At 52.0% G+C, this 26193-nt stretch overlaps 2 protein-coding genes across 5 annotated transcripts; one reads left to right on the plus strand and one right to left on the minus strand.

Annotated features, from left to right (window-relative positions):
- SIRT6 (sirtuin 6) lies at nucleotides 1-8588 on the plus strand. Of its 2 annotated transcripts, XM_081076796.1 has the most exons (9): nucleotides 24-101; nucleotides 1222-1370; nucleotides 1789-1916; nucleotides 3264-3446; nucleotides 4947-5006; nucleotides 6690-6785; nucleotides 6862-6942; nucleotides 7455-7578; nucleotides 7666-8585. In XM_081076796.1, the coding sequence occupies exons 4-9, from the start codon at nucleotides 3286-3288 to the stop codon at nucleotides 8005-8007; spliced, it is 864 nt and encodes a 287-aa protein (XP_080932922.1). In that variant the 5' UTR covers nucleotides 24-101; nucleotides 1222-1370; nucleotides 1789-1916; nucleotides 3264-3285; the 3' UTR covers nucleotides 8008-8585. The 2 variants fall into 2 exon arrangements, with proteins under 2 accessions (XP_080932921.1, XP_080932922.1); XM_081076795.1 differs by lacking the exon at nucleotides 1222-1370 and having other exon boundaries at nucleotides 1-101; nucleotides 7666-8588.
- Nucleotides 8589-9176: 588 nt separating this feature from the next.
- Nucleotides 9177-18953, minus strand: CREB3L3 (cAMP responsive element binding protein 3 like 3). 3 transcript variants are annotated; one of them, XM_081076830.1, is made up of 10 exons: nucleotides 18838-18953; nucleotides 18201-18329; nucleotides 17495-17792; nucleotides 16507-16619; nucleotides 14136-14273; nucleotides 13456-13562; nucleotides 11727-11795; nucleotides 10495-10579; nucleotides 10192-10288; nucleotides 9177-9986 (listed from the first exon to the last, which is right to left on the minus strand). In XM_081076830.1, exons 1-10 carry the CDS (start codon nucleotides 18862-18864, stop codon nucleotides 9673-9675), a joined length of 1377 nt encoding a protein of 458 aa, XP_080932956.1. In that variant the 5' UTR covers nucleotides 18865-18953; the 3' UTR covers nucleotides 9177-9672. The 3 variants fall into 3 exon arrangements, with proteins under 3 accessions (XP_080932956.1, XP_080932955.1, XP_080932957.1); XM_081076829.1 differs by having other exon boundaries at nucleotides 17495-17900; nucleotides 18838-18950; XM_081076831.1 differs by lacking the exons at nucleotides 16507-16619; nucleotides 17495-17792 and having other exon boundaries at nucleotides 18838-18952.
- Nucleotides 18954-26193: the final 7240 nt, after the last annotated feature.

Consider the following 26193-nt stretch of genomic DNA (forward strand, 5'->3'; position numbering starts at 1 on the left):
AGGGAAACTTTATTGTTCCCGTTGGAGCGGTGAGAATGTCGGTGAATTACGCAGCGGGGTTGTCGCCGTACGCGGACAAGGGCAAGTGCGGCCTCCCCGAGGTGAGCGCGGCGGGAGGACCGGAAAGCCGCCCCCTGTAGGGTGGTGGACCGGGCGGGGCCGGGAGGCAGCGGGGCATTGTGGGAATATCAGGAGGCACTGAGGCTAGACAATGGGAGGGACTTCCCGGTGAGTGGGGGGGCGGGAAGTGACGCCCCCAGCATACCTGGGGGCGCGAAGACGCCCAGCTCCGGGTCCACGAGGCTTGCCCAGAGGGAAGGACCGTCGTGAGGAAGTCCTGAAGTTCCGATAGGGGAGGAGGGGATGTAGTTCTAGGCGGAGGGGGCCCTGCGGGGCAAAGGCAGGGAGATAGGTGGGAATAAACACACTTGGGGGAACAGATTAGGCCAGAGAGGTTTCCAGAGTCCCGGTCAGGACCGGCCCCAAATGCCATCCTGGGAAATTGACACTTTATCCTGAGGGTGATGGAAACATGTCTTGAGCTGGGAAGGAACCTGGCTGGATGTAAATATGTGTCAGAAAGACCCCTCCCGCTACTCCGAGAGGAAGTCCCCTCCGTACACTGAGACCTTGGGCTTGTCACTTCCCTTCTGCGCCCCCTCTCCCGCTCTGTAAGCTGCGGGAAGGTTGCCCCCATCCCATAAAAGCTGGTCCGTTCATCCGGAGCCAGGAAGTTGAGGCGTTCTCAGATGGTGTGCAACCTCCGGAAAGCGCACTCCTCTCTTGCCGGTATTCGCATTATCCCACAAACGTTTACTGGGCACGTGCTGTACCACCAGGCACTTCCTAGATCCTGGGACCACAGCAGGAAACAAGATAGGCAAAAACCCCGCATTCCAGTGGGCAGACAGACAGCAGCAAATAAATATAAGTGAGATGGGAGCTAAGGACAAAAGGAAAGCTGGCAGTGATGAGGAGACTTGGGGGCTGCACTGAAACCAGGTGGCGAGGGACACATCCCTGAGATGGCTGTTTTCAATGTTTTGTATTGTGGTAAAATACGTCTTTCATAAAATTTAACTTCCTAGCCATTTTTAAGTGTACATTCAGTGGTATCAAGTATATTAATAAGGGTGTGCAACCATCCCCACCATCCAGAACTTGCTCATCTTCCCACACTAAAACTCTGTCCCATTTAAACTTTAATTCTCTCTTCCATAGCCCCTGGCACCCACCATTGTACTTTCCGCCTTTATGGATCTGACTCCTCTGGGGACCTCATATAAGTGGAATCACACAATATTTGTCCTTTTGTGTCTGGCTTATTTCACTCAGCACAGTGTTCTCCAGGTTCATCCACATTGTAGCAGGTGTCAGAATTTCCTTCCTTCTTAAAGCTGAATAATATCCCAACGTATGGATGGACCACATTGTGTTTACCCATCCATTGATGGATTTGGGTTTCGTCCATGTTTTAGCCATTGTAAATAATGCTGCTCTGAACCTGGGTGTACAAATGAGGTGACTTTTGAGCCAAGACCTAAAGGAGGTGAGGGGAGGGAGTCTGAGGAAAGTGTTTTAGGCAGCAGGCTGCGGGGCGGATTTGGGCTTTTACCCTGAGAAAGGTAGGAGCCCTGGAGGGCTGTGGGCAGAGGAGGGACATGACAATAAACCTTTTCAGATCCACTCTCCTCCCTTGGGCAAGGTGGGGGCAGCTCTTCTGTGGCCAGTGGCCTTGCCACTAAGGGACACGTTGTAACTGCTCCCCTCTGCTCTCTCACACAACAGATCTTTGACCCCCCCGAGGAGCTGGAGCGGAAGGTGTGGGAGCTGGCAAAGCTGGTCTGGCAGTCCTCCAGCTTGGTGGTCCACACAGGTGCCGGCATCAGCACGGCCGCGGGCATCCCCGACTTCAGGTCTGTGGGTGTGGAGGGGACGTTGAAGCAGGACCTGTTAACCTCCCAGGGCTTCCCTGTGAGCCGCAGTTGCCCAGGCATCAGAACACATCCTGCTGCCTTCCCCTCAGTGAATCTTGAATAATCTTTCCTCCCCTGGGTGTTGGGGATAGGAAAGACCCCTCCCTTTTAGACTTGTTCCTTTAAGTCTCAGCCAACATCCCACACACCCCATTGGCCAAAACTTGGTCACCTGATCATACCTAGCTACAAGGGATGCTGGAAAATGTAGTTTTCATCTAGGCACACTGTGAATGTCTAAATATTGGGGTACTATTACCCTAGAAGATGGGGAGAATCAATATCAGGGACAATTAGCCCCATACTCACTTGAAAATATTTTTCTACCAGACCTGGTGGCTTAATCCTCTGAACCTGTTTCCTCACCCATAAATGAGGGTATGAAACCAGTTAATGTCTAAACCCCTCTCTGCTTCAGGCAACCTGTGTGACAAGAGTCTTACAGCTGAAAAGCAGGGGTTTCAAACTGGTGGCCCCTGCGTGGCCCCTGCAGGTGCTGTTTGCAACCCTACTGCAAAGGACAGACCTATTGCATTTATACTCTCTTTCCAAGGCCTCTTGGGCCCCCAGCCCAGGCTCCCACAGAAAGAGAGCAGATTCCTTAGAGGAATGTTAGAATTCTAAGGCTTGACTCTCCCCACCCCTCCTCCATAACCTGCCAGGGATCCCCATTGCCACACCGGAGAGTTCCAAGCCTTACCTGACCCAGCCCTGGATCGTCTCTCCAACCTCAGCCCCTCTTGCTCCTGCTGCAGCCCCTGGACCACTTGCATTTCCCCAACTGACAGGCTATTGTTAGCCCCCCAGACTTTTGCTTACCCCTCATGCCTGAACTTCCGTGCCCTTCCCTCTCACTGTTCAAGAGACAGCTCAGCTTCCCAGGAAGCTTTCCCACAGACCCTACACAGAGCCCTCACTGCCTCCACTGGGCCATCCCAGCCCACAGGGCGGAAGGGTCTGTGTCCACCTGTCTCCCCTGGCAAGACAAGGACTCCTGGAGGGAGGGCCTGGGTCCACTAGGGCCCAGCAACACCTGGCACAGAGCCAGGCTCAGTGCAGCAGCAGTGCTAGTTGAACTGAATAATTAATTTTTGCCTTTGTGTACCATGTTCTCTCTCTTTCCTTCCCTCCCTGCCTCTCTCAATCTTTTTCATTCTCGCTCTCTCTTCCCCTGGTGTTTCTCTCTCCCTGTGTTTCTGTTTCTCTGTCCCTTTTTCTGTCCCCCTCTCTCCCTAATCCCTAACCTCTCTCTTTCTCCCTGCATCTCTCCCTACCTGCCGCCTTCAGGGGTCCCCATGGCGTCTGGACGATGGAGGAGCAGGGCCTGGCCCCCAAGTTTGACACCACTTTTGAGAGTGCACGGCCCACACAGACCCACATGGCACTGGTCCAGCTGGAGCGTGTGGGCCTTCTGCACTTCCTGGTCAGCCAGAATGTGGATGGGCTGCACGTGCGCTCCGGTTTCCCCAGGTAACACCCAGCTGCCAGCCCTGCCCAGCCATGGGCGGGCCGCCCCTTTCTCTGGGTTTTGTTTTTCTCATTTATAAGATGGGAGTCGATTGCAGCTTAAGAGGGTAATGTGACGATGCAGTGAGGTGGCTGGGAAAAGTGTTTGGCATTTAATAGGACTTCTCAGTCCAGATCTGTCATTATCACTGCCTCCTGGGCACCTCTCAAGAATTGGGGTCCTCTTTTTCCGGCCCCAGGGTGGCTGCAAAATCTCTCTTGAGGTGGGAAGAAGAAATTGGGAGCAGGAGGAGGCTGGGCAGGGTCTAGAATTTGCAGTCGCATTTTAGTATCCCTTTTTATATTTTATTTTATTTTACTGGGGAATATTGGGGAACGGTGTGTTTTTCCAGGACCCATCAGCTCCATGTCAAGTCATTGCTTTCAGTCTAGTTGTGGAGGGTGCAGCTCACTGGCCCATGTGGGAACATGGAGAAACTCAGGGAAGTCTGTTTCCCTACAGACTGGACCAGGTCACGTCGGGGTGTGCAGGCGGACTAGGAGTGGGCTAAAGCCACCCAGAGATGGAGGGGAGCCACTGGGGGTGGGAGGCAGGCGTGTATTTGAGGATTTCAGTGCCTCTGATTTCCTGACTGCTGGTTTTCGTGCCAGCTCCCCCACCTATGTCCAGGCCATCCCCAGTACCCCCTGAAGGCAGACAGGAGCAAAATGGACCACACACTGTTCTATATGCGGGCCACAGCGCACTAGTCAGATAGGGAGCCCTGCCCTTCTGGCATACACTCTACTGGGTAGGAAACGGGCAGAAAACAAGATAAATAAGCAAATTACATTTTGTCAGATGGCGATCATTGGAAGGAAAGGGGAGAGGTGGGCAGGCGAGGGGGGTGTGGGGAGTTGAAGCTTTTAACAGGGAGGTGAGGGTGACATTTGAGCAGGGACATGAAAGAGGTGACGGAGCCGTGGGAAGAGCCTTCCAGACTTGATCATTGTTCTCCCAAACATCCCAAGAGTTGGACACTGGTATCCCATTTCACAGATGGGGACTGAGGCACAGAGGTTAAATGACCTGCCCAATGTCACACAGCAGGGAAGCGACAGTGCCAGGAGTTGATCTCACATTCCTCTGCCTCCATAGCCCATGCTCCAGAGCCACCCTTGGCCTCAGTTTCTTCCTTTGCAAACTGGTGATTAGCATTCCTCTCTGGTAGACCTGGCAACATCAGGAGGGTCTACTGTGCTTATAGGTGGATTTTGTGAATGGAATAGGCTGCCCATGTGTGAAAGTGCGGTCAGATCTGGAGGTGTAATGATCCCTCAGGCTCAGAGAGGTTGAGTCATCTGCTCAGGGTTGCACACCTGGAGGAACCAGAAAGAGAGTGTCCATGGATCCTGTGGATGAGGTGTTAGGGAAGGCTTCCTGGAGGAGGAGGCTTGCGTCCTGTCTGAAGTCTCAGGATCCAGGGAGTCCACTGCACCACCAAGCCTCTTCTCCTCCCACAGGGACAAGTTGGCGGAGCTTCACGGGAACATGTTTGTAGAAGAATGTGTCAAGTGTAAGACGTGAGTGCCATGTGGGGGTGGGAGTGAACAAGGTGTGACGACCCAGGCCCCCAGCCTGTTTTCTGTCACATCCCAGGTCGGGCTTTGCAAAAGGGCCTTGTGCGTTGAATCTGGTGTTCCCAGAGACCCAGGGTGGGGGACAGGATTAGGATGAGACCCTTCCAGGGGGACCAGGGGCACAACTTCCTCCTGGGAAGGTACATTCGTTTCCTGTGGCAGCCGCAACAAATCACCACAAACCAAGTGGCTTAAAACAACAGAATGTATGGCCTCATAGTTCCGGAAGCTAGAAGACCAAAAGCAAGGTGTTGGCAAGGTGTTGGCAGGGCCGCACTCCCTCCAAAAACTGGAGGGGTGCTCCCTTCTGCCAATTCCAGCTTCTGGTGGTTTCCAGTGCTCCTTGGTATCCCACGGCTGTAGACGCATCACTTCAACCCCTGCGTCTCTTGTCACATGGCCATCTCCTCTGTCTGCATCTCCTTTTCTTATCAGGACACCAATTATGTTGGACCAGGGCCACCCTATTCCAATGTGACCTCATCTTAACTCATTATATCTGCAACGACCCTCTTTCCAAATAAGGTCAAGTTCTAAAGTTCTTGGGAGCAGGGGGGCATGTGTTAGGATTCCAACATATCTTTCTGGGTCATGCAATTCAACCCTTAACAGGGTGTGACGGTGTGACCCCTGCTCCAGGTGTGTCTCCCCCTGCTGGGGAGCAAGCAGCCTCAGGTGTGAATAAGGTGGGGAGTGTCAGGGCTCCTCCCCTGCAGGTGGAATCTGAGATCAAAGCACACGTGGGCCCCCACCCTCACTTGTTATAAAAGAATTTTTTTCTCCAAAAAATTCAAACCTGTGGAAAACTTGCAAGAACCGTGTGATGAACTCATACTTAACCTAGGCCAGCAGTCAACAGATTTTCCTGTAAAGGGCCAGATGGTAGATACTTTCAGCTTTGTGGGCCAGACTGTCTGCCATGACCATCGATCAGCTCTGCCATCATAGACAACGGGGAAAGGGATGGGCATGGCCGTGCGCCAATACAACTTCATTTACAAAAACATAAGCGGAGGGGTGGATTTGATCCTCAGGGCCATAGTTTGCTGACCCCTGAGCTAGATTCACCTAATGTTGCCATTTTGCCACAATTTGTTTTCCCTTCTCTCTGTGTGTTGCCAGTATTTGCTGTGCTGTTCAAGAGCAAGTGGCACACTTCTTCATCCTTTGCTCTGAAGCCCTTAAGTCTTTACCCCCCTCCATCTTGGAGCGTCAGTGTTCTCTTCCAGAGCCACATGCGGTTATTGAAGTCAGGAAACGTAAAAACAAAACAACATGATGGTTCAGTCCCCAGGGCTCCCATTGTTGCTATTTTTCCCCTGGTCAGGATCCAAGCCAGGGTCATGCTTTGCGTGTCACTGTCGCGTCTCCTTAGTGTTCTATATCTGGAACAGTTCTCAGCCTTTCTCTGTTTTCTATGCCGTTGACATTGTGAAGCAGCCAGACCAGCTCTTTCATGAAAGCACCACCCCCTTCACCCCATTCTGGGTTTGTCAGATGTTTTCTTCTGCTTAGATTCTAGTTATGTGGCCCGAACTTCCCAGTGGGGACAGCTTCCCCACTCAGGTGGGGCCATAGGGGGGCAGGTGGTGGGCTGAGCCCTTCCCCTCTTCCTGCTCGACACAGGCAGTATATCCGGGACACCGTCGTGGGCAGCATGGGCCTCAAGGCCACAGGTCGGCTCTGCACTGTGGCCAAGGCAAGGGGGCTACGGGCCTGCAGGTGAGTGAGCCCCCCGTGCCCTGGACCCCGGGGGAGGCAGCAGGTTTCAGTGCTGATCCGGTCCTCGTCCATGCAGGGGGGAGCTGAGAGACACCATCCTGGATTGGGAGGATGCCCTGCCCGACCGGGACCTCACCCTTGCCGACGAAGCCAGCAGGTCTAAACCCCAGATGATCCCAGGGTGGGGTGTGCGGGGAAAGGGACAGAAGCACAGGCAGTTCCAGCACAGGGCAGGGGACTCCAGCTCAGAGGTCGAGTCAGGAAAGGCTTCCTGGAGGAAGTGGCCTGCACCCTCTCTGGGCCTTGCTTTCTCTGTAGTAATGGTGGCGGCCATGTACTGAGCACTCTCAGACCCCTGGCCCTGGGGTTCTCACCATGGCTCACAATGGATGCTGCACTGGGCCCATTTTACAGACAAGGAAATTGAGGCTTTAGCAAGGTGACTCCTCTGTCCACTGCTGCCCAGCCAGGAAGTGGCTGAGCCGGGAGTCTAACTGCCCACATCAACTCCCAGCAGCTGGAGAGGCGGCTCTGGCAGAAGGGAAGTGGCAGGGACAGGATTCAGGGCAGCTTGGCTTCCCAGGGTTTCAGATGGGAGGGTTGGGGGCAGGAGGAGGGCTGCAGAGACCCTTGCTGAGGTGCTCAGCCCAACCCAACTCCTGGTCCCAGGAACGCGGACCTGTCCATCACGCTGGGCACATCCCTGCAAATCCGGCCCAGTGGTAACCTGCCCCTTGCCACCAAGCGCCGCGGGGGCCAGCTGGTCATCGTCAACCTTCAGCCCACCAAGCACGTATGTGCGGAACCCACCCGACACCCCACCCCACCCCAGACCCCTGGAAGCCTTCTGCCTCTGCCTGACCCGTGCCCGCCCCCGCAGGACCGCCATGCTAACCTGCGCATCCACGGCTATGTAGATGAAGTCATGACCCGGCTCATGAAGCACCTGGGCCTGGAGATCCCCCCCTGGGACGGCCCCCGCGTACTGGAGAAGGCGCTGCCACCCCTGCCCCGTCCGCCTGTTCCCAAGCTGGAGCCCAAGGAAGAGCCTCCCGCCCAGCTCAAAGGCGCAGAGCCCGCCAGCCCCAAGCAGGAGCCCACAGCTGAGCCACCCACCCAGCACAACGGCTCCGGGCCTGCCAGCCCCAAAAGGGAACTGCTAGACAGTCCTGTCCCCTGCAGGATCCCCAAAAGGGTAAAGGTGGAGGTGATTCCCAGCTGACCAGGGGAACCGGGGAGGGTGGGGCTTTCTGTAGAAACTGTGGATTCGTTTTGTTTCTTACTGGTCTTACTTTGTTACCAGTACTTGTCTCTGTCCTGGGAGGGAGACCCAGGGCGCTGAGAGCTGTGCTGCAGGTCCTGGGGCACACTCGCCCTCCGTTGGGGCTCCCTCTGGCTCTAGGGGCCTCTGCTGGTGGCCTGGGGAGGAGTATTTCCACCTTGGACTTTGAGCTTAGAGCTGACACTGCAGGCACCTGCTTCCCCCCCTGGCTCCAGCCCCCCACTCAGGAGGTTGGGCGGGTGAGGGGTGGCCAGACCCTCCCTAAATTTCTGGCCTAAAGAAGAATTAACTTCCTTTGCCCCTAGACCCTCGTACCCCCAACCCCTGCCTCCCCCAACTGCCTTCACAGTCCCTCCAGGAGGGAGGGGAGGCAGAGCCACCATTTAGGAGCCAAACTTCATGGAGGGACAGACAAGAGGCTTGCACTGCCTTTGGGGCTGGAGGGAGAAGGTGGTCCACCGGGCTCCCTCCAGGCTTCCGGAAAAGTCTTCAATGCAATAAAAGCAGAATTTCTCACATCTGAGTCTCTGTTTAACGTCTAGTCTACAGCATTGCGCCCGCGGGCAGGAGTACGTGTTCCCTGGGAGGTAAGTCTGGGCGTCCATGCAGTCCAGGCTTGGGGGTGAAGGAGGGCCATACCAGTAGTTGAAATTCTTTAAGCCCTCAGTTTGTAATTATATACTTGTTCGCATGGTTTTAAAAAATTTGCGCTGGGTGGTGGGACGCGTAAAGGTAAGATCCCTCCCCAGCTGGGACCTCGGGCGGGTCGCTTCACCTCCGACTCCTCAGTCTCCTCATAGGTAAAAGGAGCAGGGTGGGCAGCCCAGCCCTCCAGGAAGCCGCTGCCCAGTCCCTCTGCGGAGGCCCATAACGGGCATCCAGAGATCCCAGAGCCGCCAGGACCACGCGCTCCAGGGCGCCCTGCGCACTGCACCCCACGCACCGCTCTCCAAGGTGCTGAAGACGCGCCTGGTGCCTTGCTGGCCAGTTTTCCAGCCTGGGTGTCCATGGTCTCCCCACTTCACTCACCCAACCCTCCTTCTGGGGGTTGGGAAGCCCCAGGCTCAAATTTAGCGGCCACGCCACTCCGCCTCCGTGCCAGCCGTGTTCTGTTAAAATATTTTATTAAGGATCACTGCAGTCTTAGAAAAGGGGTGGTGGTGGCTGTGAGCCATGGTCCCCTGGAAGTTCGGAGCTCAACCCCTGCTCAGAGGCCAAGATCCCTGCAGTCTTGGCCGCTTCCCCCTCCTTGTGTATGAGGGCACAGGGAGGAGACCGCAGGCAGGGCACTTGAGGCATGTTGTGTGTGTCTGTCTTTCTCGGTCTGTGGCTCACTCTGTATGTGTCTGCCTGTTTCCTTCCATGTGGCGGTCAGTGTGTGTATTTCCCAGGCTTTGTGGCCCTATGGTTGCCCTGTGTCTGAGCGTCAGTTTCTGCACGTGTGTCTGGGTCCCTGGGTGTGTGTAGGTGTGAGTTTCTGCATCTCCATCCTGGCATCTCTGCAGAGGCCTCGCCTCGCCTCTGATCCTGCACCTGTCGCTGACCACGAGGCACCCACCGCAGCACACCTGAGCAGGTGGGCCCGAGGGCCCAGCCGGGTGCTGCTCACAGCTCCTCCCCCACAGCCTCCAGCCCCATGCGCCCTGGGCTGCGTGCGGGCTCAGGCGAGGCCCAGTCCAACAGGGTAGTCCGGCTCACGTCCTCCGTCAAGTTGCCCGGAACTAGGGTAGAGTTCTCCAGCTCCTCTGTCGAGTTGTCTAGAGCCAGCATGGCCTGGGATTCCCAGTCCATCTTGGGGCTTCCTGGATACCCTTCCTGGGGTGCGCCAGCCGCGGGCTGGCGTCCTGGGGTCTCGGAACCTGGCGTAGCATCGGGGGCCACACGGGAAGCAGCGTCGTTGTGCAAAGTTCTGGAGAAAACTAAACGAGGGTTGGGGGTACATGAGGGATGGGGTGCAGGGTCTGGTGTCCCTTCTTTCCTCCCCTCCCAACCTCAGGGAGCAGTTGCAGGGGTCCCTTCCCCCTCCCCCAGAGGCCCAGTGTTGGGACTTGGGGAGCCAAGGGGATTGTGCCCATGGCGCAGCCCAGAGGGGTTTTGAAGTCCGAGTGACCCTGGCTCACCTACCTCGCACAGGTGTGAAGTCTCCGGGGCTCTCGGCTTTGTTGGGGGCAAAAGGGCTGATGGAGGGGAGGACGATGAGGGCAAAAGAGAGCAGCAGGACCTGCCAGAGATGGGGGCGGGGTCACCCCATCCTTCCCCCACCCCTGTGAGCACACCCATGTCATAGGTGGGGAAACAGGCCCAGAAGACTGGATCAGGCCAGCCATGCTATTCACACTCACCTTCTCCCACCTCCCGCAGGCTTTTCTGCCAAGGCTGGGGACCCCCTTTATCCTGGGGACCCCCAGAGCCGGGGGTAGGACTCACCGCTATACAGGTGCCGGCCTGGGCTGACTTGCTGGTGGACTGCACCACAATGGCCTGGAGTTTCTTCAGCTGCTCCAAGAGGGACCTTAGTGGAAACGGGCAGCCTTAGCTGAGCCCTACAGGGCCTTAGTCTGGCTCCCCATCCATTTCCGGGGTCCCCAGCCTCTCTGATATCTGAATTCTGTCCATCCCTCAGGGTCCCACTGCTCTTACAAATCCCAGACCCTCCCCCTTTGTATCCATAAATCTCCACTGACATCCCACTCACTTCTCTGCCACCTCACCTCCTCCATCCAGGCTTCCATGATTGCTCACCTGGACACCAGCCCCAGTTTCCTCTCTAGTCTCCCCATTGACCTCTCCTGCACTCCTTAGGGTTCATGCTTCACACCGCATCCAGGGGGCACTTTTCACATGTGAACTGCCTTCTCCCAATACTCTCAGGGCTCCCACCTCCCTCAGAGTAAAAGCCCAAGTCCTCCTGTGGCCCACAAAGGACCTGCCCCCGTCCGCTCCCTGCTGTCATCTCCTCCCTGTCTCCCCCTCGCTCACTCTGCTCCAGCCACATGGACCTCCTCACTGTTCCTCCAACACATCAGGCACATTCCTGCCCCAGGACCTTTGCACAGGCTGTTCCCTCTAAGGACACTATTCCCCCAGGTCTTTTTGTAGCTGTTTCTTGTTCATCCATTAGGTCTCATCTCAAATGTCACCTTATCTGACCTTCCTGTCTAAAACAACCCTTCACCCTGCTTCATTTTTCTTCCCAGTGGCTATCACTATGTGAGTGATTTTTTTGTTTGTCCTGAGTATGTCTCCCCCTAGACCGTAAGTCCTTTAAGTGGAGGGACTGTGTCTATTTTGTTGACTGTTGTGATCCCAGTACCCAGAACTATGCCTGATGCAGAGTAGATGCTAAATAAAAATTGACTAAATGAATGCATCCCTTAGATGGAATTACGTGCAGTTCCCCAACATGCTCCTAGCCTCTGACCATTCGTATGCCATTTCCTCCACCAGGAACAGCGTCCCCCTAGTGAGCGCTTATACATCCTCAAGGCCTGAAATCCAAATCCCCTCCTCTGTGCAGCCTGTCCCCTTTTTAGGTGGAACCCTTACCCCCTGCTCTGCCCTGCCATCACAGAAGCTGCCCCCCATTTGTCCACGTCTCCTGCAAGGGATTCTGGGGGCCAGCTCCCCATGTCCTCTGACCTGGCTGGACCAAGACTTACAGGTTCTGCTTCTCAAGATGCAAGACTTTCCTCTGAAGCTCCTGGTTCTGGGCAGTGTAGGCTGACATCCTGCAGGGACAAAGTCACAGTGACATCTAGATTATGCCTGTCCCAATCACATCTTCCTGTGAGGCCCCACTTACAGGCAGAGAACCCAAGGCCAAAGAGGAGAAGTCACTCAGTCACCCTAGCAAGTCTGTGACAGGGCCAGGATTTGAACCCAAGTCTTCTTGGCTCTGAGGTCCCAGGGACTTCATTCCAGTCTGAGCCCCCAAACTCAGGCAGTGATACTTCCAGAAGATAGAATGTCAGGGTGGCTGAAAGTCCAAGGAGACCTGGGTTGCAATCCTCACCCTCCCGGTGATTTTGAGCCACTCATCTCTCTGACCTCAGTCCCCTCATGTGTAAAATGGGGTTACATTTACCTCATTATAGTGGTTGGGAGAATGGCATGAAGTCAAGTTGACTAGGGGCTTAGCAGATTGCATTTGAGGAACAAGACAGTAGGGGAACATCTCTTATAGAGTCCTGGGGTCCAGGCTGGGAACCCCACCTATCCCATTTGCATCCATCTGGGAATGTGGTATTGACATAGACGAGTCAGATCTAGGTTTGAAATACTCAAACCATGGCAGGAGGATGGGTTGGTCCTCATATTGCAACCAAGGAAGAGAAGAAATTCCCTCACTGAAAGGCCCTCCTTCTAAATAACTCATAAGATAAAGAAGAATTAAATTAGGGAAGACCTGAGGACCACGTGGCAATGACAATAGGGAAAGTCAAAAGCGTAAGATGCAGCTAAGGTGGTGCTGAGAGGGAAATTTATAGCCTTAATTCAGCTCAAGGAGCTGAACATGCTCATTTAAAAACTAGCGAAAGAACAACAGAATAAACTCCCCCACACCAAAAAAAAAAAAATCTAGGAAGGACATAACAAAGCTGAGGGTAGAAATGAAAGAACTAGAAAAAAATACAATCGGTACAATTGGGTGGGAGGAAAAGCCAGAAATCCATTCTTTGAAGAGAATAATAAAATAACCTTTGGCAAGATTGATCAAGAAGATAAAAGAGAAAGAGAAGGCACAAATAAACAACATGAATTATTAAAAGGGCATAATGTAGATGGCTCAGAGCTTTAAAAAATAATAGGAGAGAACTATAAACTATTTCATGTCAATACATTTGAAATGGGCAATTTCCCAGAAAAATATAACATCCAAAACTGACTCAGGGAGAAACACAAATAGACCTGTACTATTCCATGAATGTCACTTTTGGTAAAGTCACAACAGCTCTGGGGACTAGTGATCTCAGACAAGGGAAGTAAGTACCCCTCCCATCCTCAGGCAGAGAGCCAGAGCAAGATGGGTAATACCTTCTCCTTTCTTGGCACCACATATTCTAGGGGCTAAACAGACCCTAAAACCCTTGCCCTGTGCAATCCCTAGGCATCCTTGGGAATCCCTGCAGTTCATATGAAAAATGGATTCTCCCAGAGAGAGAAGACAACTCTAATTTTGTCAGGCCCTAAAAACTGTGACCTTAGCCCCATTGCATCCCTCTCTCTCTCTCTCTCTCTCTCTCTCTCTCTCTCTCTCTCTCTCTCTCTCTCTCTCTCTCTCTCTCTCTCTCTCTCTTTCACACACACACACACACACACACACACACACACACACACACACACCCTGTTTCCTCCCTGAGTGTGTGCATTCCCAGGACACAGCCTTACCGAGTTTCCAAGCCATCAATATATTCCTTCTTCTTTTTCCGGCTTTCTTGGGCTGACTGTTTGTTCCGGATTTTCCGGCGGATTTTTTTCAGCACTCTTTCCTCATACTGCCAAGTGACATAGGGAGGAGGCTGAGTCAGGCTGGAGGGTCCAATCTGTTATCTGGACTCCACAGCTTCACTCCATTCTCTTCCCATGGGAACCATCCCAGACCCAGGAACCTGGGGTAGACTCCTGATGACTTGAAGACCAACTTGCTTGCCCCCACACTCCTGCAGATTCTAGGAGTGTCCTGGGTCCCGGTGACCTTCCCGGCTCCCATGGCCCGTTAGGAATGGGCTACCAAACTTTGTGGTGATGCAATTGCGCCACCTGCTGGCGTCTCTGGGAACAGCGCTTTTCATGGGGCTAGTTGATAACAACACTGAGAAATGACTTCCAACTGGAATGGCAAAGTCAGGTGTTGACATTAGGTGAACAGGCTGAAGCGGGGACGGGGGGTGGGTGGGAATGCGGGGAGCTAGAGAGCCCTGCCGAGTTGGCTTTTGGAAGGTTTTTTTTTTGGCTCTTGTGACCGACACGTCCTAACGTTCTAATGCAAGAGGTCTAAAAGTGAGACTCAAGGGCAGGTATTTGCAGGAAGGGGGAGAGACTTTCAGCCAAAGGTCCCACCGACTCACCTTGGTGAGGGGCAGCTGGGTGGGCAGGGTGATGCCTTCTTTGGCCAGCAGCTTCTTCTCGTCCTCGGTCAGCACCAGCTCCTGGCAGTGCCCAGTCCCAGGTCGCAGCAGGTGGGGGGTTGCCAGGGGATGCTGTTGCTATGGAAAAAGAAGGAGAATTGCATTGGAGGCAGCGAGAGTGGCAGCTTGTGGGCAATGAAAGAGGCATCATCAAATCTGAGAAACGATCAATCCATTTGCTGTAGAGTCCCCACAGGCACTAGGGCTCAAGAGTCCAGCACGCAGCCCTTTGACACAGCAATTCCACTTCCAGGAATAGAGCCTAGAGATACCCTCAGACCTGTGCAAAAGGAGGGACATACAGGTTTTGCACTCATCTCACAGATAGTAGTTTGACAGGTGTTTACTGAGCACCTACTACACGCCAGGCACCATTCTGGGCTCTGCACATTCATTGCAGCACTGAAATGGCAAAGGATTGCAAGCAATGAAAATACGCGGCAAAGAGGACACAGGTTAAACAAGGCATGCCCTGTTTGTACAATGGAGGGCTACATAGCGGTGAAAAAGGTGTTTTCCATATCACGATATGGAGCAATCACCGTGAGAAACTGTCAAGTTAAAAAAAATATATAACGGGACCAAACATTGTTGCATGTGCTGTGCTACCTTTTGTGTTAAACTTAAAAATAAAAAGAAGGCATTTCTTTGGATGGAAATATCGGAACCCCGGAACAGCTGCATGGCTCAGTTGGTTAGAGCGTGAGCTCTGAACAACAGGGTTGCCGGTTCGATTCCCACATGGGCCAGTGAGCTTCACCCTCCACAACTAGACTGAAGACAACGAGCTGCCGCTGAGCTTCTGGAGGGGCGGCCGGATGGCTCAGCTGGTTACAGTGCGAGCTCTCAACCACAGGGTTGCTGGTTCGATTCCCGTAATACGATGGTGGGCTGTGCCTTCCACAACTAGACTGAAGGACAACGACTTGACTTGGAGCTGATGGGTCCTGGAAAAAACACACTGTTACCCAATAAAATTAAATATATATATATTGGAACCCATGTGGGGACCAGGGTGTTAGGGCAACTGGGATGAGAGGGTGGTTTCCCCAATCTATTCAGTACCAAGTGGGACTTGGCTTGTGTGGATCCATTTCCTTATTCAAAAAAATGTTTAATTAATTTTAAACTGCAAAAGATAAACATTAAAAATGAAAGAATCTTGTCATCAGAATATCAGTCTTAGAAATGCTACACCATGGAATAGACTCAGGAATAAAAGTGGAGATTGGGACGGTTTGTCATTCTTTGGATCAAACTCCACTACCTAGAATTCCAGCTCATTATCAGCCCAACCATTTTCTCTCCAGGGTCCAAGCCTCAGTGTGTCCATCCATAAAGTGGGGATAAGGTCTCCCACATTCCAAGGTTGATGACATGTAGAACAATGATACCAAACATGATGCATTTACAAAAGCCAGTTAGCATTTTCAAGGCAGTCATTCTCCTTTCCCATCAGTCAAGGCCTGCTAGAGTTCTACCTCCTCTAAGAAACCCTTCAGCACCTGCAATGATCCTCCAGCCTCTCTCCCTTATCAGTACACTTCCACCAGCAGTCAGTTTCCCCATCTTGACCATGAGGTCCCTGGAGGCTGAGCACACAGCTGGTGCTTAGCTCTCAAGTTGGGAGGGGCATTCTGGCCTTGCCTAGAGGTTGTCAGGATGACTTTTGGCATCAGACAAACTGGGGATCAAATTCTGACTGGACCACTTGCTTGCCGTGTGACTTTGGGTGTGTGGCTTAACTTCCCTGGGCCTTGACTTTCTCATCTGAGGGATGGGGGCATTAACTGGGTTGTCAGGTCTGATTGACGAGTACTCAAAGCCTTTGGCAAGATAGACAGCTCTCAATCAGAATGCAGTGGGTGAGATAGGCCCAACAGGCCAGCCTAGGGAGGGAACCTGAAGCCGCTGGGTGGTTTAGGGCAAATTACTGAACCTCTCTCTCTGTGCCCATTTCTTCTTATGTAAAATTAAGACAATAAGAGCCCCAATCTTCAGGATTGTTGTGAATTAAAAGATGATACATTTAAAGCATTTAGAAGAGTGTCTGGACCATAGTAGGTGCTTAGTAAGTTTTAGCATTTTTTTTGTTTTTTAAACCATCACTACAGTAGAAGGTGCCCCAGCTCAGGGCATAGAGAACTCAGGACTGGAACCCACAGACTCGCTCTGGGTGTGACCCTGGACAAATCCTAGCCTTTGTCTGTGACTCAATTTTCCAGTCTCTGAAACGAGGGTATTGGGGCTCCATGAACCCCAGCGGCCCTCCCAGTTCTGATGCTCTGGAGGTGGAGTGGGGGCTGCTCACCAGATCCCCACCACTGCCAGAGAGGAGAAGGTCTTTCACCGTGAGGTTGCAGCGTGGGGGCGAGTCTGTCAGCTCAGCCTGCTCCTCAGGATAGAGGCCCGGGCTCCACATTTCTGACCAGGGCAGATGGAGGCAGAGACAGGGAGGGTGTCAGGCGGGGGCCCTGACCTCCCAGTTTCTACCTGCCTCTTCCAGCAAGGCTTTCAGGATTGACCCCAACATGCTAAAGACTTTGGGTACAGCTTGGGGCCCCAAGGCCTGGGTTGAAGGGGACAGGCCCAGCTAGTGCTTCAGTAAACCCTCTGCCATAATATAGAAACCCAAATTCATCAGGACAATGTCGAGGGACCACTGCCAGCCCAGGAGGGAGCGGCTCTTATCGCCCAGGATTATAGACTAGATTTGCAGCCAGCTGGCCCTTATCTCCCCTCGGGGCAGGGAGCAAGTCTGATTCACCTCCGGTTCCCTCCCACCTTGTACTTGGCCCACTGTAGGTAAGCTGCTCTTCAGAGCACAAACTTCGGAATCAGATAGCCCTGGGTTCTAATCCTGCCTGGGCAGATCTGTGTGACTTTGGGTAAGTGACTTAACTTCTCTGAGCCTCAGTTGCTTCAATTCTCCGATGGGACTCATAAGAGCTCCCACCCCACTGCAAGGCTAAAGGGACAAAGGACACCATGCTGGAGGTGTCTTCTGCGTAAGGCCTTCTCCCCAGGTCCAAGAGGAGCACCCGAGGCTGGGATCCATGACGTCACACACTATCATGGAGCATCTACTATGACCCAGGCATGGGAGGGACAAAGGCGAGGTTGCCTGTGTGACATTTGGTGCCCAGCCAGCCTGTCAGGGGTACATCCCAGCTCTGTGGCTTTAACCTCATGGGGACTCAGTTTCACCATCTGGAAAATAGGCCCACGGTGGCATCTATCTCAAAGGATGGGCATGTGCGTAACAAGGTGAGGGCAGTGAGAGAAGACACAGTACTCACCCAGGTCTATGGCCACGGAGGCCTCGAGCACGTGGGGCACTGGGCCAGGAGGCCTAGCGGGGCCAGGGGGGACAGGACAGTAGCAGGGGCCGGGTCCCTTGCCAGACTCTGCAGTATGGCAGCTGGCTGGAGTGGTAGCCGGACCACTGTGTGGAGGGGTGTCCTGGGGGTCGGAGGGCAGATCTTCGGAGATACCGCTGTCACTGGCTGCAGGAGACCAGAGCGGAGAGCTGGGCACTGAGTCTCCGGAACCCAAGATACAGTTGAGGAAATCCTCAGAGTCTGGGCATGGCAGGGCCTGGTGAGATGAAGAGCGGGGTGGGCATGAGGAGGTCTGTGCTTTGCTCTGGATTGCTGTGTGACTCTGGGCAAGCCGCTGACACTCTCTGGGCCTTACTTGTCCTTTCTGCAAGATGAAAGGTTTGTGGGGCTTGAATGCCATCATGTGGCATAGGAATACCGTCCAGCTGTGTCAAGGCACGAGCCCTCAGTTTGCGTTTGGACCCAATTCCAAACTGCTGTGTGACCCTGGACAAATTACCAACCCTCATTGTGCTTCAGTTTCATCATCTCTAAGGAGCCGATGCTGCGTGGCCCTTGAGGTAGCTGAGGGGTTCAATATAACAACGTGCTTTGCGAAAGTCACACACCATGAGCCACAAATACTACTGAGCTGAGTGGAGTTCTGTCTGCAGGGTGGCCTTACCTGGTCCCCTACATGGCCCCAGTCCTCGCCCAGATCTACGTGTCTCAGGATTCCTTCTTGCTGGTCGAACAGGAGATCCAGGAGCTCCAGGCTGCCAATGGGGCCGATGGAACAGGTGGAGGAAGCCATCTAGGGCGAGGAAGGGACAGGTGTGAGGGTCACACAGGCCCTCTCCTCCCCATCTCCCGTCTGCACAGCACCCAAGGTCTGTCCAGATCCAGTTCAATGCCCGCCCGGCCACCAGATCCAGGCTCTACCTCCAAATATGTACTGAGGGGCTGACCCAAGGATGCCTGGGACATGAGAGCCCATTTCTTTAAAAAATGCTGGACAGGTGCATGCGTGGGGATGATCAGCCTGGTATTCCGGTGAGGCTGATGGAACCAGCCCGCTCTTTCATTCTCAGCCTGCCCACATTCCCCTTCCTGGGAAGCAAGGCAGGATGGGGGTCGGGGGATCTGGAAGAAGGATGCGAGCAGCCCTGGAATCGAGGCATGCTCTTGGTCACTGCATTCTCTTTGGGCCTCAGTCTTCCCTTTTGTACAGTGGGGGTGGGGGTTCCTTCTAACTCTGGGAGCTTGGAGAGGGTTTCCTGGCATAGACTCTCCCTCTCCCCATGGACCCCGGCAGGGCTCACCTTTCCAGCTGCTGAATCCCCATTCATGAGCCCTGCCAGCTGTGCCTCCAGCCACTTTCTGTGTCTCTGCTTCGAGCTGGAGGCTCACCCCAAGGCTTGCTCGTCTCTGTGGCTCTGTCACCACCCCTAAAAGATGCTGAAATAGTCCTGGGGAGCTCCCAGCCCACCGCCGGCTGCTGATTGGGAGACAGGCAAGATGGACAGGATTTAGGGCCAGTGACACCAGGGCAGGCTGGGGGAGGGGAGAGAAGACCCGTTATCTTGATATTTTGTGCTTTCCAGCCGGCAGGGGGCAAAGGCCAAAGTCTGGGGTGCCTCTGCTCTGCCATCAACTTTCCCCTACTTTCGTGGACTGTTTCTCATCAGAGTCCTGGACATCGGGATCCAGGAAAGCCCAGGGCCCCTGGCCGGGCTCTGTCCACTCCCAAGACAGAAGAAACCCAGAAGGACCACCCCAGGCCTTCGCTGAAGCTGTTCCCTCTGCCAGGAGCTCCCTTCTCTCATCGGAGCTGGCAACCACCTACCCACCCTCCAAGCCCTCCATGGCTGAACCCGTGCAATCGATTCCTTCTAGAATCTTCTATCTTTCATGTATTCAACAGCTATCTATTGAACCAAAGTTGTTCCCACCGTCAGGGCCTTTGTACTTGCTGTTCTCTCTGTCTGGAACTCCTCTCCTCTTTACCCCTGACTCTGTCACTGTGTCCACTTATTCACAAATGTTCAATATTTGTGAATCAGCCCAAATGGCTGAGAGGCTGAGTCTGATCCCAGCAGAGAGGAGCCCCCTCCCCACATTTCTTTATCACATCTTTGCTTTCACTGAACCTCTCATTATTTAAAGTGTGATTTATTTACTTCTATTATATGTTGTCTTCCTTCAGTTCTCCCTTCTCTGCTCCACCCAGGATGGGAGAGCCTTAGGGGCTAGAATAGTCTCTTTGTTCTCTACTGGGACTCCAGTGTCCAGGAAAAGCCTAGCACAAGTAGGTGCTCAATCAACTCTTACTCACTGAGCACCTCCTATGTGCCACCCACTGTTTTAGGCACTAGGGATAAGGCAGTGAACAAGCTAGACCATAAATGTATAAACAAACCAGTAAACAGATACACGGACAAGTGCTACTGAGAAACTAAATGTAACCACGGTAAAGGGCAACCGAGGGCTGGAAAGGGCCCCTTTTAGAAGGTGATTGTTTTAAGTACAGCCATGGGGAAGTTTAGGCGAAGGACGTCTCTGGCCAAAGAAACAGCACATGCAAAGGCCCTGGGGTAGGACTGTGCCTGGCAAATGGGAAGAACAACAAGGATGCTGGTGGGACTGGAGGAGAGTGAACGAGGGAGGAGGTGAGGGCAGGAAGGGACGGGGCCAGGTCATGCATGTCCCTGTGAGCTGTGGCAAGGAGTTTGGCGTATACTAAATATAGCAAGATGCTGCTGGGAGCTTAGTGAATAAATAGCTACATCAAGCCTTCTGTATGACAGGCATGATGCTAAGTGCTAGGTTTATAGCAGTAACTAAAACACCCTTCTTGTGCCCAAGAAATTCACATCCTGGTGTGTACTTCTCAATGGACCAGTCATTATTTATCCATGCAACAAAAATGAGATGAGGACCTACTGTACGCCATGCCTGATGTGTTTCTTTTATCCAACAATAGCTTACACTATGGCAGTTGCCCCCCCGGGGGGGGGTCACTGGGCAATATCTGAAGACTTCTGTGGTTGGCGCAACTGGAGTGATCCTGACATCGAGTGGGTGGGGATCGGGGATGCTGTTCACGTCCCAGAGTGCACAGGACGGCCCCCCGAGAACCATGTGGCCCCAATGTCAGCAGTCCCACGGGGGGATACCCTGCATTACAGTAATTGTCCCCTCTGGATGCTGGATCATCTCATGCTTGGCCCACAGATCTTTCTTATTTCCTCATTAACCCCTCTGGGGTAGATATTTTAGAGGTTTGTTTGGTTTGGCTTGTCTTTAGTGATCCAGTCATAATATTTACTCAGCCTTTGCTGTGCAGGCATTATGCCAGGGCAGTCACGGTGGGCGTACCCAGTAGGTGAAGTTTGACTTCTGGACTTCTCTCTGCCTCCCTCTCACCCCCGTTTATGACTCTCAGGAGCCCTGGTGCCTTTGAGATAGAACTCTTCCTCCTCTCCTTATGAAAACCTGCCAGAAGAAGAATCTGGTGCTACTCACTCACACCTTCATGTGGAGGAAAACCCTCCTTGTCCCCCTTCCCAGGATAGTTTTATTTCTTTAAATTTTTATAATTATGGACTTCAGAAGGCTTTTACACAGCCCCATGAGGAGATACATAAACACGCAGGATAAGTATAAGCATTTGAGGGACAGGAGGACTTTTTCATGCCCTTGACATCACATTATCCCATTGACTGAACACGACCACATACTTCAAAGCAATCCTACGTTGGAATCTAAAGTAACCTTCCCATAATAGATTCCACCAATGGGTTTAAGTGTGAAACATGACCCAAAAGGATGCTGTGGTCACACAAGATTGAGGAACACTGAAGTAATAAATAGCTTTGCAGAACTTATCAGAGCCTTTACAGTGCTCTGTAACACTTTCAGAGGGAACAGTTTGCAGTATTTCCCAAACATAATTGTGTAGGTGTGAGTTTTGTTTTTAATTTTTATTCGATTTATTCTGAACGATTTCTGACATATGAAAACGTTGAAAGAATGGAGCAACTGGAACTCTCACCTACTATTGGCGAAAATCAAAATGGTCCAGCCACTTTGGGAAACTTTGGGAAATTGGGCAATCTTTTATAAAGTTAAACATTTATTTACCATATGACTTAACAGAGTGTACAAAATATATAATGAACAACCACATACATAAAACACTTTGTAAAGCATTCGAAACAACCAAAATATCCATCAATAGGGCATTGATTAATAGAGTCTGATGCAGTCACCTAATGGACTATTATGTAACTGTGAAAAATGAATGAGGATTATCTGTAGGTACTGATATGGGACAACACTGAACATGTTGACACGCCATATATTTTATTTCTTTATCATGGTGTGCATTCACTCAACAAACATTAATTGAGTTTCTATTCTGTGCCAGGCAGAGACATATCCTAGGAGATATGAATATTCATTATTTTATTCAACAAAAATGTCTTTTGTTCCTTCCCAGCCTCAACACTGGTCCAGGAGCTTAGCTAGTCGGAGAGAGGAAAGTGTGTGAAATGCAGAGCTAGAAAATCTCCAGCTAAAATTCACCTGTAAAACAGGGACAGTCATTACAAGACCTACTGTGAGCAATATCCTCAGTGCCTGGCACTGTGCTTGGTACACAGTAGCTACCCAATCAATACTTGTAGAAGGAACAACCAAACATGTATAAGAGTACATATAATCACTGAGTTTAGTGTATGATTGACAAGCTACAGCCTGTAAGCCAATCCCAGCCCTTTGCTTGTTTTTGTAAATAAAGCTTTATTGGCACACAACCACGCCTAGTTGTTTATGTATTGCTTTCGCACTACAATGGCAGAGTTGAGTAGTTGCAACAGAGACCCTGTTGCCTGCAAAGCTGAAAAGATTTACTATCTGATCATTTTCAGGAAAAGTTTTGCACAGGTTTAGTGGGTTAGACCTGCTCTGCCCAGTACACAGGCCACTGTGGCTACTGAGAACTTGAAGTACAAAGAGTGTGACTGAAGAACTGGATTTCAAATTTTATTTCATTTTTATTAATTTAAATCTTAAATCCAATACTCAAATCAGTTAATGGGCAAGTTTTGAGTACACACGGAACAACATGGGTCCGTGAATCGACATTTTTTTACTGTACATTTTCTGAACCCTTTAAGCGCAGATCAAGGTTTTCCGATGAAACTTTAGCGTCCAAATTGAGACATGTGGTATATGTGAAATACACACTGGATATCCAAGGTTAACATGAAGAAAAGTGAAACGTCGTATTCACAATTTTGGTACTGACCACAGTTAACAGGATAATAGTTTGAATTTTTAATCCAATCATTTAGATTAAATATATTATTAAGATGAAACAATTTTACTTTGTGCTTTTTAAATGTGGCTACTAGAAAATTTAAAGTGATACATGATACTCTCAGACGGTGCTGGGTTGGAGCAGGGCCTGAGTTCGAATCCTAGCTCGGCCACTGGCCCTTGTGTGACTGTGCTTCTTCCTGCCTCAGTTTCTTTAGCTGCAAAATGGGGGATAAAGGACCTGCTTCACTGGGTCGTTGGGAGAATTCGATAAATTAAAATATGCCAAATAATTAGAAGGGAACTCCACACGCTCAGGCCTGAAAATCTGTCCATCTTCATGGCTGTTACTATTATTATGAATATGTGTCTCTGTAAGAAATATGTTGTGCTCATCCTGAGACACTTGGCAGATGCCCACCCACCACTCTCTGCTGGCCTCAGCCCTTTGGCCTCAGCACAAGTCTGGTCGTAATGACAGTCCCCATTTTGCACAGGACAGAGGGTCTAATAAGGGATTATGACTCACCGTGGACACTCCGTGAGTCAGCCACAGTTGAGACAACGCCCAGGTCCCCTGCTCCAGATGGGCACTTGCCCCTTGTCACCATGTCACCTTTCCATTTCTTTTGGCTTCTCTCTATACTTCCCTCTAAGGTCAGTTTTAGAAGGAAAAGGTGAGGGGTTCCAGGAGCAGCCTCTCCTTAACCAACTCCTTCCCCTGCCCCCCTCCCCCATCCTCCTCTGGGACCCTCCCTTGGGATATGGCCCGGCCAGGCGGTGAGTAAAACCCTTGTGACATGGGTGTGGCAGGGGCAGGCCAGGGACCGGGGGACAGGGGGACTCTGATCACCTCTTGGGCAGTGCCAGCTGATTAGCACCTAATCCTCAAGGCCGCCCAGCTTTCTCTCCTCTTACCTCATGCACTGTGGTATGTCCAGGAAGTTCCAGGCTCTTGGGGATGGATGAAGGCAAGGTTTGAACCAAGGGCTCCAAAAACCATGAGGGAGGAGAGCGTGGTGGGGGGTGGGCTCCCTCTGCCCTTCCTAAAGAAGGAGGATGAGAATTCATTCATTCCTCTGAGCACTCTTTACTGAGAACCTACTATATGCCAGGTATTGGGGACACAGCAGAGAACATAACACGTTGTCCCCCACTCCCTGACCCGATGGAGGGGGAGACAGGTGCTAAATAGAATCATTTGTGCATAAGCAAGAAAATAACATGAAGAGACCGTGTATAGAGAAATAAAGCAGGAAGGAGAGATGGGGAGTGTGGGGGTGACTTGTAATTTTAGATAAGTTGGTCAGGTGGGAATGTGGGAAGAGTGTTGGGAGCAGAGAGAACAGCTAGTATAAAGGGCCTGAGGTAGGAGGAACAGCAAGGAGGTGTCTGGGGCTGGAGCACAGTAAGCAACGGGGGGGATGAGGGAGGGAGGGGACCAACGGCCTTGTTCCTGGGTAAGAAGGCTGATGGTCAGTCCTGTGATGGCTCTAGAAGCTTTTAGAAGAGGCTGGGTAGGACATGTGCATGGACAGGGCTAAAAGGCCTGGGTTTCATGGACACCGTTCTCCAAGTCAGGTGTCTGGGGCTCACTCTTAGCTGCCCAGAAGGTGGTTCTCCACCTTCAGAAGGATGGGCAGCCCCTGGCTCAGTGCCCCATGAAGGTCTTGAGCTTCGACCAGCAAATGCAGCCCACCCCAGTCTCATCGCCCATCCCCACCCCTTCCTCCGTGTCTAGCCACCATCTCACCCTGGTGATTGCTTTATGGCTGGTGGGTCCAAGGGTCACAGTGGACCTTTCACCAGGAAAAGGAGGCCTCCACTGACTGTGGGTGTGGTCGTCTCAGCTTCGTTCCTGTTGTGGGGGAGAAGACCGAGGGGGTGTCTCCTTCAGCTCCACATAGGGGGTTCTGGGAAGGAGCCCACAGGGAGGTCGGAGGCACCCTGGCTCCTGAAACAGAGTGCCACAGACTGAGTGGCTGAAACGACAGAAATTCCTTATCTCCTAGCTCTGGAGGTTGGAAGTCCAAGATGAAGGTGCAGGCAGGGCCGATTCCTCCTAAGGATCGAAGTGTAGGCAGTGTTGGTTCCCTCTGAGGCCTCTCTCCCTGGCTTGTAGAAGCCATCGTCTCCATGTTTCTCTGTGTCCCAACTTCCCCTTCTTATAAGGACACCAGTCATACGGATCGGGGCCCACCCTAATAACTTCATTTTAACTTCATCATGTCTGCTAAGCCGTTATCTCCCAATACAGTCACATTCTGAGGTCGTGTGTCGCGTCCCGCGCAACAAGGGCAGTGAGGAGGCGCGAAGGGGCGGTTTGGGTTAAGTTTTTAAGAAAGAAACAAACAGCATTAAGAGACTTAATGCTATTAAATCTCTCCGGAGGCCAAGGGTCTCTCAGTCTCAGAGGACTGGAGCCCAGAATAAAGCCGACTGGAGGCTTTTATTGACGAGTATGCAAGGGAGTAGCAGTGTTTTATGGCACGGTCTGTGAGACTCATTTATCACGTTATAGAAACATCCCAAGCCAATTATTTTAACCTTCAAACAGCCGAAGCACAAGGTCCCATGATGTCTTACCTAAGGTCTGTACCTTCTCAGGGCCAAGTCTCTCATATTGTAACAGCTCCGTTGAGATAAGTGGAGAGAACTGATCTTTGTTGTCCTCATGACTTCTCTCACAAACAGGTGCCAAGGAAAAGCCAGGGCGCGCAACAGACTTTCCCAGGCAGGGGTATGGGGAGGCAAGGCCCCTTCCCACACCTGTCCAAGGCACCTCATTTGGGGTCCCCACTCGGTTCCGCCTGGCTTAGGTTGTATCTCCCATGAGATATCTTACCCGTCTTTGGGTGCAAACCATCTTTTGGGGACCAGACAGAGAGACATAAAGTATAAACACAAGGATGGAACAGAGTCGCAGAAAGGCACAATCGCACAGACTCTTCTTTCCTTAAGGAAACACACGGAGGGACAGTGGTCTAGGCTATTGTGTGACTACAGTCGTGGGGGTTAAGACTTCAACATAGGAATTTGGGGGAAATGGGTTGGGGGAAATGACACAATTCGACCCACGACACCTTTTCAAAGCTGTTAGGAAACCCAAGCCTGGTGGTCTCGGTTCAGTGGTCACTTCCCCAGAAAGCCACCCTATCACCCCAACCAAAGTCACCCCTACCCCAATCACGCTAGCATAACACTGTTTGGGGGCTCTGTTTATTTATCTATGTTACCTATTTACACCAGGAAGCAGAGGCCTGTCTGTTTCTGTCATTGATGTATCCCCAGCCCCGAGAATGGTCCCGTACCATCAAAGTGGTTGAAATATATTTGTGAAATGAACCCCATACCCA

The sequence above is a fragment of the Rhinolophus hipposideros genome, assembly GCF_964194185.1.
Source record: "Rhinolophus hipposideros genome assembly, chromosome: 16".
Lineage (NCBI taxonomy): Eukaryota > Metazoa > Chordata > Mammalia > Chiroptera > Rhinolophidae > Rhinolophus > Rhinolophus hipposideros.